The sequence below is a fragment of the Lipotes vexillifer genome, unplaced genomic scaffold (assembly GCF_000442215.2).
Source record: "Lipotes vexillifer unplaced genomic scaffold, Lipotes_vexillifer_v1.1 scaffold715, whole genome shotgun sequence".
NCBI classification, from domain to species: Eukaryota; Metazoa; Chordata; class Mammalia; order Artiodactyla; family Lipotidae; genus Lipotes; species Lipotes vexillifer.
The window spans coordinates 199588-213195 of record NW_006788828.1 but is presented as its reverse complement, the minus strand read 5'-3'; the positions used below and the strand labels follow the sequence as shown (position 1 = coordinate 213195).

The following is a 13608-nucleotide window of genomic DNA, read 5'->3' as shown; positions in this document are numbered from 1 at the left end:
TGTATATATATATATATATATATATATATATATATTCTTTTTCAGATTCTTTTCCATTATAGGTTATTACAAGATATTGAATATAGTTTCCTGTGCTATACAGTGGACCTCTGTTATCTATTTTATATATAGTAACATGTATCTGTTAATCCCAGATTTCCAATTTATCCCTTCCCCTGCTTTCCCCTTTGGTAACCATAAGTTTGTTTTCTATGTCTGTGAGTCTATTTCTGTTTTGTAAATAAGTTCATCTGTGTTATTTTTTAAGATTCCACATATAAGTGATATATGATATTTGTCTTTGTCTGACTTACTTCACTTAGTATGATAATCTCAAGGTCCATCCATGTTGCTGCAAATGACATTATTTCATTCTTTTTTGTGGTGGAATAATAGTCCATTGTATATGTATAACACATCTTCTTTATCCATTCATCTGTCAGTAGACCAAGATTCTTTTATGTATTGTGATATTAACACTTCCAATGAATATTTATCATTTATTTATTTTTCTTACAGAAGCACATTTGAACATGTTTTAACTATTTTGGAGCAACTAGGGCTTCAGTGCAGTCATTTGCTAAGGAGAAATGATACTATGAATTCCTTAAAGAATGAGAACTTCTGGGCTTCCCTGGTGGCGCGGTGGTTGAGAGTCCGCCTGCTGATGCAGGGGACGTGGGTTCGTGCCCCGGTCCGGGAAGATCCCACATGCCGCGGAGCGGCTGGGCCCGTGAGCCATGGCCGCTGAGCCTGTGTGTCCGGAGCCTGTGCTCCACCATGGGAGAAGCCACAACAGTGAGAGGCCCACGTACTGCAAAAAAAAAAAAAAGAGAACTTTGACCTGGTGATAGTGGAAATTTTTGACTACTGGCCTTTCTTGGTTGCTGAGAAGCTTGGAAAGCCAGCCCCTTGTCTTATGTGCCAGTATTCTATTCCTTGTTAACTGACCACATGGACTAATGGGGCTGAGTAAAGAATTCCCTGATGTTCTTTGATGTTCCTGATGTTCTTTTGCCCTTCATTCTTTTCTATCCCAGGCCTGATGTCTGCAGCCATCAAAGTCACAGTGACCTACTGCTTTTGGTCTTGAACAAGGTCACCACAAAATAATCCTAAACAATCTGTGAGCTCTGAGAACACATACCAGGGGGCACATTGCCACTGTATTCAGTGGCTTTATGTGCACAAGTTCACCCATGTTCCCTTACACACTCACAGACACTCATACACATATCTGCCTTAGCTACTAAGGTGTGAGCAACTCACACATTCATGATACTGATGCCAATGTACCTGAGTGCCAAGCTGAGCAACCTCCTGGCCAGTTATTTGGCACAGTGAGTCTCTGATACCGGAGAATTTTCTCACCCACAACAGGTTATCTCTGTGCCTACTGCTTCTTCTTAGAGACCCCTCACTGCCATAGCCACTGACTGGATCAGAGGCTCATAACCAAGATTATGACAAAATAATCTGTAGAATTTTAAAAACATTCCTGTTTCCACATCTGCAAATGTATTTCTTTAAGTCTTGGACATGGGATATGATTCTCATTTCAAAGAAGAAACAAGGAGGTTCTTACTCACATCGCAGTTGGCCAGCACAGGCTGAGATGAACTCTTTATTATCAACAGTCACCTTAGTTAGCTCTAAGTAAGCAAAGGCTAGCAAATACTGATGTGCAGAGTCCAGTCTTTGCTTTCAAGCGGCTTCTCATATATTTAAAGAGAACAGCACATACAGTGTAAGCTTTATGAGTGCTACATGAGTTGTGATGTCAGTGAATGTGTTGGGAATTCAGAGAAGAGGGAGAGAAAAGTTTGCTCAAGGAAAGGAAGAGACAGAGAGAGACAGAGATAGACATAGGGAAACACAAAGAGAAAACAGATGAGAGAAGCAAAGAGACATGAGGGGATAGAGAGAAGGAATGGAACGATGGAATGGATAGATGGAATGATGGATGGATGGATGGATGGATGGATGGATGGATGGATGGATGGATGGAGATATATGCCTTGCTTAGCACTATTCTCTACAGAATTCCCTGGGTTCTGGCTGAGTCAAGGAGTCTCTATACAAAGGCAAGGCTTGGAATCCTTGGGTGTGTAGCAAGCAAAGTCATCTTCACAATGGCTCCAACACACTTTAAGTCACATTGGTATTTTCTTCTGCCTTTTCTGCTTTCCTTGTTCTGAAACTTTTCATCCTGAAATGTTCTGCTGTCTTTGTTATTTGCAACAGGGCACCCTCACGTCCACCTTTTTGTCACCCATGGTGGGATAAATAGTGTTATGGAGGCCATCCAACATGGCGTGCCCATGGTGGAGATTCCCCTCTTTGGAGACCAGCCTGAAAACCTGCTCCTAGTAGAAGCCAAAAATTTCGGTGTCTCCATACAGTTAAAGCAGATCAAGGCTGAGACATTGGCTTTGAACATGAAGCAAGTCATAGAGGACAAGAGGTGTGCAGCTCTCTGGGCTTGTGGTTACTCACACTGAATGAAGATGTAAACCACAACGGGCACCGTGTGGGTCTTTTTTGCAATAAAACTGAAATTTCCAGGACGTGAAATAATATGTGTGTGATGCTAACAGCTGACTTATTTCCTATGAGAGGACGACTAGAGCAGTTTAGGTTAGATGCTGAGAATGATTTTATACCTTCTAGTTGTGAGGAACCCGAACTACTGACACAGGGTGTCTTTGAGAGGTCTTCTACTTTGGAGGTGCTTATAGTAGAATTCCAACTGAGGCAGGAGGTTGCCTTTCTGTTCCCAATATCCCACACTGCCCCCCACCTCAGCCGTTTTGCCTGTGCCGCTCCCTAGAAAACACATTCCCTTCTCTTCACAGGGTTGGCTCCTTCATGACATTGAGGCCTCATCCCAATGCCACCTGCTCGGAGAGACCGTCTTTCTCTGATAGTCCCAAAGCCTTCTCTCCTATCCACCCGAATTATAGCACATTATTTTTTTCTTAACACGTCACAGGATCTGTAATTGCCCATTTATTTATTTATTTATTTATTTTGCGGTACGCGGGCCTCTCACTGCTGTGGCCTCTCCCGTTGCGGAGCACAGGCTCCGGACGTGCAGGCTCAGCGGCCATGGCTCACGGGCCCAGCCGCTCTGCGGCATGTGGGATCTTCCCGGACTGGGGCACGAACCTGTGTTCCCTGCATCAATCAGCAGGCGGACTCTCAACCACTGCACCACCAGGGAAGCCCAGTTTTTCCCTTTTATAAGCAACTTTGGTATGGACAGAAGTGAACCTTTGAGTGCATTTCTAAGTGGAATTGCCAGCTCAGGGATTAGGTTCCGTTCTCAAGTTTTGGATAGCTCTTGCCAAGTTGCCTTCCAAGGATTTTAAACTCTCACCAGTGAGCATCCTCTTCAGTGAATCCCACCCCTGGTTCTTCCCTCTTCATCCCCAAGAGAAGACAGTGCCCTATGTACATTTCTGCCCATATCTGAATTTCCCACTTCTTTATTGAGAGTTTTTCTGTAATGAACCAAGGTTCTGGGTACAAGGTCGAGAACCTCTGCTGTAGGCAGACTGCTGTAAATTGTGTCCAAGTTTGGCTTAAAACCCTTTTCTTTGTTTCTCCGAAAAAGAACAAATCGCCTTTTTACTGAGTTTTGGCAGGAATAATAGGTAGTAAAATCCTGCTTGCTAGACACATTCAGGGCAAGGACAAAGACGCGGAGTAGAAGTTGAGGTGTTAGTTTCCTTAATTATACAATGGGAGTCAAAGATTTTTAAATGGATGTCTTTAGCAGTGGCACACACTATTTCATTGTTTAGATGGTAATACAGATTTTGTATTTTAGCTCCAAGACTGGTGCCAGACCTCCTGGGGTCAAGTACCCACTCTGCCATTTACTGGGGAGCCTTGAGCAAGTCGCTTAACCTTTGTGTTCCTCTATTTCTCATCAATAAAATGGAGATAACAGAACCCACCTCTTAGAGTAAGGAATAAATGGGTTAATACGTGTACAGGATGTTGAATTGTTCTTGGCACATAATGAGAGATCAGTAACGGTTGCCTGTTGATGTTTTTTTTTTGTTTCTTTGGTATTTTTTGCAGTATGCGGGCCTCTCACTGCTGTGGCCTCTCCCGTCGCGGAGCACAGGCTCCGGACGCGCAGGCTCAGCGGCCACAGCTCACGGGCCCAGCCGCTCCGCGGCATGTGGGATCTTCCTGGACCGGGGCACGAACCCGTGTCCCCTGCGTTGGCAGGCAGACTCTCAACCACTGCGCCACCAGGGAAGCCCTGCCCATTTCTTTATGTTTTAATTTATTGGCTGTCCCCCACACTAGAGAGCAAGCTCACCCAGGACAACAGTGCATGTCTCGTGTTTTCTGCTATGTTCCTAGGGTTCAGCACAGGGCTTGCCACAAAGTAAGTTTGAATGGATTCCTGTTAAGTGAGTAAATACAAAGGGGCCCATTGACCTCTTAAGAAATTTTCCAACCAGCACAGTAATCTCATGTGAAGAGGAAAAATATATTTTCTTTCTTATAATGAAGAAGGACTAAAAAACTTAGAGCTTCAAGGGCACAAACCCGAATCATATCTCAAGACTTAGCATTACTGCACAACGTTATGGCACATAGGAGACCTGCAAGTAATTCTTGTTAGGTGACTGAATAATAACCACATTGCATGTGACTCCTAACCCCAGAAAAATTGTTAAGCTCTGGGGGGTCAGATAACCCAGAAACTTTATGCATATTTGGTATCTCATGTGTTTAAAATATTCATTTTCTGATGAATGGCTTTGTAACTTTCACTGGATTTTCAGAGACCTAAACCCCAAATGTGCATGATCCACTGGCCCTGTGAAGGAGTCATCTGGGCTGGGATGGTCCACAGACATTGGACATCAGAGCTGGCTACATAATTCATGTGCCCTTATGTAAAATGTGGAGACCCTTGTCATAAAGTTTAAGGATTTCAAGAGGGTGACAGCAGAGAATTAAATCAAGCACAGGCCCATTTAAGGGTGGGGCCCTGTGCAAATATGCAGGGTCATAGCCCACGAAGCCAGTGCTGCTCAACATGATGCTTTGAAGGAGCAGGAAAATGCAGATGTCTTCCTGGGCTACAGTCCCCAGAGTCACATTTGTTATCTAGCCCAGACACCAGCACAAAGTAGATGCTCAATAAATATAATGGTTTCCTGTAGTATATCTTAAGCCTCCTTGGGGTAGAGATTAGTCCTTACAGACTTAGTCACTTTTTTTATAGTTTAGCACTTCCAGCACCAAGCATGGATCTTTGCATGCAAATATCAGTTTGAACTTTATTTTTTTTAATTTCTTATTTATTTATTTATTTTTGCTGTGTTGGGTCTTCGTTTTGATGCGAGGGCTTTCTCTAGTTGTGGCAAGTGGGGGCCACTCTTCATCGCGGTGCGCGGGCCTCTCACTATCGCGGCCTCTCTTGTTGCGGAGCACAGGCTCCAGACGCGCGGGCTCAGTAGTTGTGGCTCATGGGCATAGTTGCTCCGCGGCATGTGGGATCCTCCCAGACCAGGGCTCGAACCCGTGTCCCCTGCATTAGCAGGCAGATTCTCAACCACTGTGCCACCAGAGAAGCCCAGTTTGAACTTTTTAAAGGGACCCAACTAGACCATAGCAAGGCCAAGCCAACAACTTTTCCTTGAAAGGGAATCTTTTGTGCATAATTTGGAAAATGTGTGTGTGTGTGTGTGTGTGTGTGTGTGTGTGTGAGATGCAAGGTCTCTAAGACTTCTGAGACCACTTGAGTAACACCTCCATCTGTCTCTGCCAATAGGCAGAAATCTGCCATGGTCGACACCAGCATCATGAAGCGCTCCCACCCCCTGACCCCCAGCCAGCGGCTGGTGGGCTGGATCAACCACATCTTGCAGACAGGGGGTGCAGCTCACCTCAAGCCCCACACCTTCCAGCAGCCGTGGTGGCATGAGCAGTACCTGCTGGCCCTCTTCTCGTTCCTGCTGGTGGTCACCCTGGGCACCGTGTGGCTGTGTGGGCAGCTGCTGGGCCTGGTGGCCAGGTGCTGTGTGGGACCAGGAAGCTAAAGAAGGCCTGAGGCCAAGTGGAGCCTTGGAAGGTGGTATGTTTGGGCAGAGTCAGCATTTCTTGGCATCTCCCACCAGTTTTGTCAACCCTCATTCTCCACATCCTATCCACTTGCTACTTTGCTACAAATTCCTGCTCACTGGCTTCTTCCTATTGTTGACTTAAAAAAATATATGCACAACGTGAGAGTTGCGAGTTAAGTTTTATTTGGGGCAAAATGAGGACTGTATCCTGGGAGACAGCATTTCAGATAACTCTGAGAAACTGCTCCAAGGCAGCGAGGGGAGGTGCCAGGATATTTAGGAGTTTTGCAACAAAGAGCAGGTAATTGGGAACATCAAAAGATTGTTGTTAAATAAAGAAAACCGGATATCTCAAGTTAAGGAATTTAGCACTTTTTCTATGTATGGGAAGATGCAAGAGTCTGGGCTCACTGAAATCATTCCTTTGATAATGCACCTTAGCTGTCTGGGGCCTGTATTTTTACATCCTGAGTTTCCTCAGGCCTCACTGCAGGGAGTGGCTGCAGTCTGAGGACTGCTAGATGGCAGGTATTTTCAGTCCTGAGTTTCCACCGGGCTCACCAGCTCACCTTGGAGGGCTGCAATCATTGGTGACTGTGACATCCTTTGTTTATTGATATGGCAGGAAATATTCCATTTATAAATACTCCGTTCCATTTATAAATAGTCCATTTATCACTATGATTAGAATACTTTACTGAGCCCTTGTGGCCTTCTTTATTTTCAGTCAGCAAAGGCTGTTCTGTGATTCTGTCCCTGGATAATTTGGACCAGTGCGCCTCAGATCTGAAGCTTTGAAGCCACCTTCCTTATCACGCCCTTCTCCATGGCACTGAGCCTGAACCATTCCAGCCTCCATGCCCAGCATCTTCTCAGCCTCCTTCCCTCACTCCACTCCACCACTTATCATGGAATAACCCCTAAGGCAGGCGCTTTGCTGATTCTTTTGTTTTCTATTTGCTTCTCCTGCAAACTCTTGTCAAAGCTCAGGACGTATGTTCTGGGCATGCATTCAGTGCCAGACACACCCTTGCCTGTGTCCATGGTCTCTGCCTTGGTTTCTGCTGAGCACTCCTTCTTTGCAGATCGGGTGTGGAGACTGCAGGTTGGTCATGGGCTGAAATGTCCCTGGTCTCCACTTTTCATAGCTGTGAGCTGTCTTCTCAATGTTCCTATTAAAAAAAATGAAGTCATGAGAAAGAAGATAATTTCTTTAAACTAAGAAGAGCCTCTCCATAGCTGAGCCTTTCTGTACTTGACATACTGTTGGGAATTGCATTCACCTGATAGTAACAGAAACCAGAAAAAAGTGACTGGAACAGCTTAGAGTTTTCTTTTCTTTTCTTTCTTCTTTTTCTCATGTAAAAGAAATGTGTATTGGAATTCCCTGGTGGTCCTGTGGTTAGGACTCTGTGCTTTCACTGCTGAGGTCACGGGTTCAATCCCTGGTCAGGGAACTAAGATCCCACAAGCCATGCAGCATGGCCCAAAAAAAAAAAAAAGTGTAGGTAGGCAGGCCATCCAGGGCTGATGTAGCAGCTACATGATGTAATCAATAGTCCGATTTCTCGTGTGGTTGATCTGCCTTCCTTAGTGGGTGGCTTCATCCTCAAGGTCGCCCTGATTTTCAAGGTGGTCATTTTAGATCCAGTCAGCACACTGGAATTTCAGGCAAGAAAAGGGAAACTTAAGGAAAGGGCATAAAGCAAGTTCATACCAGCTGGGTTAGCTTCTTTAAAGAGGTTTCCCAGACACCGCAGCTACCCAAAGACTTCCAGTGAAATCTCATAGACAGACCTGAGTCACGTGACCATTCCTAGCTGCATAAAATGTCTAAGAAGTGTCCTCCAGCCCCGACTTCCCTGCTGGGTACATTACTACTCCAAGTAATTGGGGGGTGGGGGAGGTGGCAAAGAGGTGTTAGAAAGAAAAAAAAGGACAGTGGATAATGGGAGGAAAGTAGAGCCTTGGTCACATATGGAAGGCAGCAGGGAGGGGCTGGATTGGATGTTACCTTTCACCTGTGACCTGGTGACTCAGTGACCTCAGGGACAGTCTTATACCCACTGTAACTGCCTGTGGGTGGAAAGCAGACCTTTCTGAGTAGTGAACATTCAAAATAAGAACAGAAATCTTTTACCAATGTGACATGTGTTATGCTTTCCAAGTTCTTTCATCTCCTTTCTGCCATTTAACGGGATACATGTGTCTAATCCATTCAACCAGAAAGAAGCAGGTACCACCGGGGCAACCACAGAGAGAGAGGAGAGCCATTGTGTAAATTAAGACAACAGCAATAAAACCTGTCCCCACGATGGATGCCTCCTCCCGCCAGAGCACAGGGCTTGGAGAGTGGATGGGCTGATTTTAGCCCCACTGGCCCCTCTTGTGAGCACCTCTTTGCCATGAATAATCTGCCCTACCACAGGGTGGTCCTGGCTGGTGTATCCCTCCCACCCAGGGTGATTTCATGCGCATGCATGCAGAAGGCACTTGGATCTGCTAAGGAATTCTCTTGGGAAATTTTGTGGGGTTTTTTTTTTTTTTTTTTTTTTTGCCCCTAAGATCCAGGAAGGCTCCTTTCTCCGTGCTGGGCTTTAAATTAGTTAATCATTTATTTTTTATTTTTTATAAGTCCTTAAGTGAAATGTTCCAAATTTAGAGACGCATATCTGTCAGAGTGGATTTTAAACAAATTTCATCTCAAGGTAACAGGAAGTAATAATCAGATAACACTTGCACTGGTGATTCAGTCCCTCGGGTTTTATTTTTTTCCTGATTTAAAAATCCAAGATGGTACAGATGAACCGGTTTGCAGGGCAGAAATAGAGAACAAACACACGGACAAAGTGGTGGGGAGGGGTAGTGGTGGTGTGATGAATTGGGAGATTGGGACTGACATGTCTACACTAATATGTATAAAATAGATTACTAATAAGAACCTGCTGTATAAAAAAAAATTAAATTAAATTAAAACAAAAAATCTGAGATGAATTTCGAGAGATCTTTTTCTGTTAGAACATGTACAAAGAAAGGGAGGTTCCACAAACAAGGGCTGTGGACACCTCCTGGTGGCGGGACCACCTCCCCTAACTGTAGATGAGACCCTTGAGAGCAATGGCACCTGGTGACAACCCTTCCTTTCTCATTTGTGTTATTGAGAGCTGAGCTGCGTCTGTCCTCTAACTGATTTTACAAATGAGTAAGCCTACAAAACATAGCAGAAAAGTGTGCCAGAGCTTAAGACCAAATAATAGTTCATTTCTTTTCACTCCTTCCCCTTTTTAAAATTTATCTCATGGAATTTTATTGAGCTAAGACTTGCTATTCCATCTTCCTTTAGTGACCATTTATGAGCTTCAGATCATCTCAGATGAGAGTTACTATTACTAGAAAGTCAACTGCAAGCAGTAGCAGAAAGCCTCAGTAGAGCAGCTTAAGCCAGTAGCCTTCAAGCTGGGCTACCTTCACCATAATGTGTACATGAAGATTTCCCAAGGGCTACATGACACAGAGTTTGGAAGTGGTAAATTTCCACCTTTGTTTACTCTAGTTTCTTAATACTGGTCTGCCTGACAAGGTGTTGTGTTTGGTTGGCAGATCCTCTGTCCTGCCACACTTTTCACAATTCCCTGACTCTTATTTTACAGAAGAAATGGACACCTTTCACCCACCCCCATTCTCCACATGGTACATTGCCCCAGGGTGGAAAAGTAGGGGTACCAAATGAACAATTCAAAATCTAATGATTGAGCCAGAAAGTGTTTATAATTCAGATGATTTGTAATTCTCTGTTTTTAACAAAATCCAAAGATGAATTGTGATTTTTCAGCTGACAGACCTTTAAAAGTAACTTTTGATGGTAGACTGCTGTGAGAATAGGATATTCATGTGGCATATTATTCTGAAGGTGTTCAAAGAATGAAGGTACATCATTTTCAAGGTGGTTCATAACAAAACTCTTAGTGCTCCTGCTACTTATTTATGTGAATAGTTTTTCAGTGTTTATGTAACTAAGAGATATTGATCCAAAACTGTCTCATTTCAGAAGTAGATAATGTTTATCTACAGATATATAAATTAATTTTAAAAGAATTGAAAAAACAGCCCCTCATCTCATTGTGAGATATGTCTCCAATAAAATTTTATAGTTTGTGTTAGATGACTATATGTTTTGAAACATGAAATATGTTTATGTAGCTTTGAGCAATTTAATGCAAGTATTAAAACAAAGAATGATAATTTAGTACAAATATTGGGCTCTTAGAGGCTTATTGTTATAGGAACTATAAATATTAATTTGAATACGTATTTTTGATGCTTAAGGCTATGAGAGAATACTCTATACAATTCTTTTAAGCATAAAGATACATAGACTAGAAATAAATTCTCTGGGGAAAGTGGAAAATAAATAAAAATTCAAGAAGAAAATGGAATGATGCAAAATTTCCCAGTGAAAATGAGCAACTCATTATCTATGTTAAGAATGAATAAAAAAAAATGGATGAATGATGGTATCAAACTGCTGAGGTGTTTAGAGCCCACTGCATACATTTAACAGAGTGATGCAATGTTTATTTTTTTATTTTTATTTTTTGCAGTACGTGGGCCTCTCACTGCTGTGGCCTCTCCCGTTGCGGAGCACAGGCTCCGGACGCGCAGGCTCAGCGGCCATGGCTCACGGGCCCAGCCGCTCCGCGGCACGTGGGATCCTCCCAGACCGGGGCACGAACCCGCGTCCCCTGCATCGGCAGGCGGGCTCCCAACCACTGCGCCACCAGGGAAGCCCACAATGTTTATTTTTAAATCATATAATTGCAATGACTGGAAATGACATCCTATTCAATTATTAAAACTTATGAGACATTTTAGATTTCAATTAAAAAATTTATTCTTACAATGTATTCTGTTAGGTATAGTTGAGAAGATCTCATTTTTTTGTCATTGGCTTACACAAAAAGAGGGTTATTCTTCCTACATGAGAAGTAGATGGGAAGGAAGTAGACAACTGATGGCATCGGTTCAATAGCTCTACAGTGTCAGGAAGAGCATGTTTATAATTCTCCCTTTTTAACTCATGGTTGCAGAATGGCTGCCCAGCTCCAGATATCATGTCCATGTCCCAAGGAGGACAAAAAAGGAGAAGGGGCAATATGAGCTAGTAAACATTTTCACAGAATTATCTTTCCTCCTCCCCTCGCCAAGAGGCTTCTTTCCTCTTGCCTAGAATTCTTTCACTGGACGACTCAAGGCTGTAAGAGGAGCCATGAAAAATCTCTGCATTGGCAGCTGGTGAGGACTAAAAGACCTGTAAGGGTGTTGGGTTAACCAACCTGTAGTGTTTGATGCACATGGCAAAAGGCCAAGAAACCCTGCACAATGCTTGACTCATCGAAGAAGAATTTTCTGTGCTTTGATATTTTGTCCTGGTCTGTATTTATACAGCAAAGCATCCAACAGTCTTGGGCATAATGACAATAATAACTTTCGTTTCTTGGTTACAGTTTCTGACTGGACCTGAGGAAACATCTGGCTCAGAGTTGACCTCAGTGACTTTCTGAATGTGATGGGGACCATGGCAGGGAGAGGCAGAGGATGGTTTCCGTCACAGAGCCCCAGCCTCGATCTCTGTGCAGGTGAAAAGAGGGAATGGAATTGTGACTGTTGACTCCAACGACAGTACAGAGAGGAAGGTGTGTGCTGTCCATCAAGGGACTATTGCCACAAACAAGTGGGAACTAAGCTTTAGTGGTTTTAGAAGGGTGAAAGTTACCTTCTTTAGAGTTCTGTAGAAAACGTGATTTGCAAATGGATTCTCTTCAGTCAGCATGGCTCTGAAAACTGTGCAGAAGACTTTGTACTAGTGACTGGGGTAAGTATTAATAACAAAATGTCCTCACATGTGTGGGAGAATGGGGACTTTAGACTCATCAATAGGTGGCCAGACTTAACCTGAGCATCCTCATTAAGCCTGCCCCACTCTTTGCTAATTTCCTCCCCTTTGCCTGGCATTAAGGTTTGTAAAATGCTGGAGTAGGTATCAGGATTGTGGACATGGAGCATGCCACAGGGACTTTTCTCCTGGCTTTGCCCTCCACAGACTACAGGGAATCCCATGCCATTTACACTATAAAGCAGTTCAACCAACAAGAGCAAATAAAACCCACACCGTCCCATAAGTGGCAAACTAAACATCAAGTTTTAGCAGTGCTCTCTCCTGAACTCCTGCTACAAAGCTTTGTGGAAGGCTAGTGAGTCCAGAAGAATAGTACAGAAAAGAAAACAGGGACACAGAAGGCCCAAGGATGAGGTAAAACTGTGCTCAGAAGGAGGAAAATCTACATTCTGCATAAAAATCCTGAAAAAGAGTTTTGGTAGATCAAAGCTATGACAACAGGAAAGGGACACGAAAGCATGAGGGACCTAAGGTAACAGTCTTGGAAATGCTTCATTTCTGAGGAAGGAGAGGGTAAAAGGGAAGGGAGGCCCTCTTTGGATATTGGGTTAAAAAAAAAAAAAAGCAACCAGGGAAAATGTGAGTCCTGAAGGACAGCAGGAAGCTTGGAACTTGGACAATACAAATCCATAAGCCCATCACCAAGAAACAAAAGCCATACATTAATGAGACTGCAGTTGCAGATTATTTGCTCTAGAATCCTGCATATCATTAAATATCTACATCTGTGTGTCACTGGATATCTTTATCATTCACCGTGTTATGAGGAGAAACATGAATGAAATACTGTAGTGACTTTTTCCACAATTAAAAATTTTAATTAAATATATATGTACAGTATATGTAAAGACTCACATGTCTGACATGTTTCATACCTATCAAAAATGAGCACATTTAGAATATTTTGCCTGATAATTTATTTTTGATCAAATGTGAAATGGCATATTGAAGTTGTGGTAAATGGCTCCATTAATTGGTCCCAAAATGGATTGGGATATGGAAACTAAGAAACTATGGAAATTGACTACTTAGAACGTTTCCTAGGACCAATTATTAGCCAAAGATCTCTTTTTTTTCTCTTGATAATCTTATCTATTCAACAGTTTGAAAATATAAAAATGTACTTGAACTTTCTATCATGTTCAAATGCAAATACAGTCATGAAAACTACATTTTCAAGACACTGAAATGGAAATAACAGACAGTTATTTTCTAACACAACTATGCTACCAGAAGTGAGTCTGCTGGATTTCTGGTTCTAGAAACGGCAGGCCAGGTAGGCCAGTTATGAGGTTTCTCAACTTTGAACCCACCTTTCTTTGCCCTGCTTTGTGATGCTGTACTCTGCCAAATGCATCCCCAGCTCCCTCCCTCTTGGACTCTGCTAACAGGGGACACCAGAGGTAGACTGGAAGGCTGCAGGGACAGGTGGGGATTTGGGCCATCCTGCTTGCTCCCTGCTCCTGCCAGCAACACCACAGCTATGGCTTTTCATGGTGGCAGTGATGGTTTTAGTATCAGAAGTGGTTTTCTGTTTGTAGCTCTTCCAAATTACTG

The 13608-nt window shown here is 43.3% G+C and overlaps 1 protein-coding gene across 1 annotated transcript in view; it reads left to right on the top strand.

Annotated features, from left to right (window-relative positions):
• Window positions 1-13608, top strand: part of LOC103069474 (UDP-glucuronosyltransferase 3A1) — a 30228-nt gene that overhangs the window by 8664 nt on the left and 7956 nt on the right. The window contains 5 exon segments of the mRNA XM_007461850.1: window positions 520-637; window positions 836-907; window positions 910-1069; window positions 2245-2464; window positions 5804-6046. Coding sequence (XP_007461912.1) covers window positions 520-637; window positions 836-907; window positions 910-1069; window positions 2245-2464; window positions 5804-6046 — 813 coding nt within the window.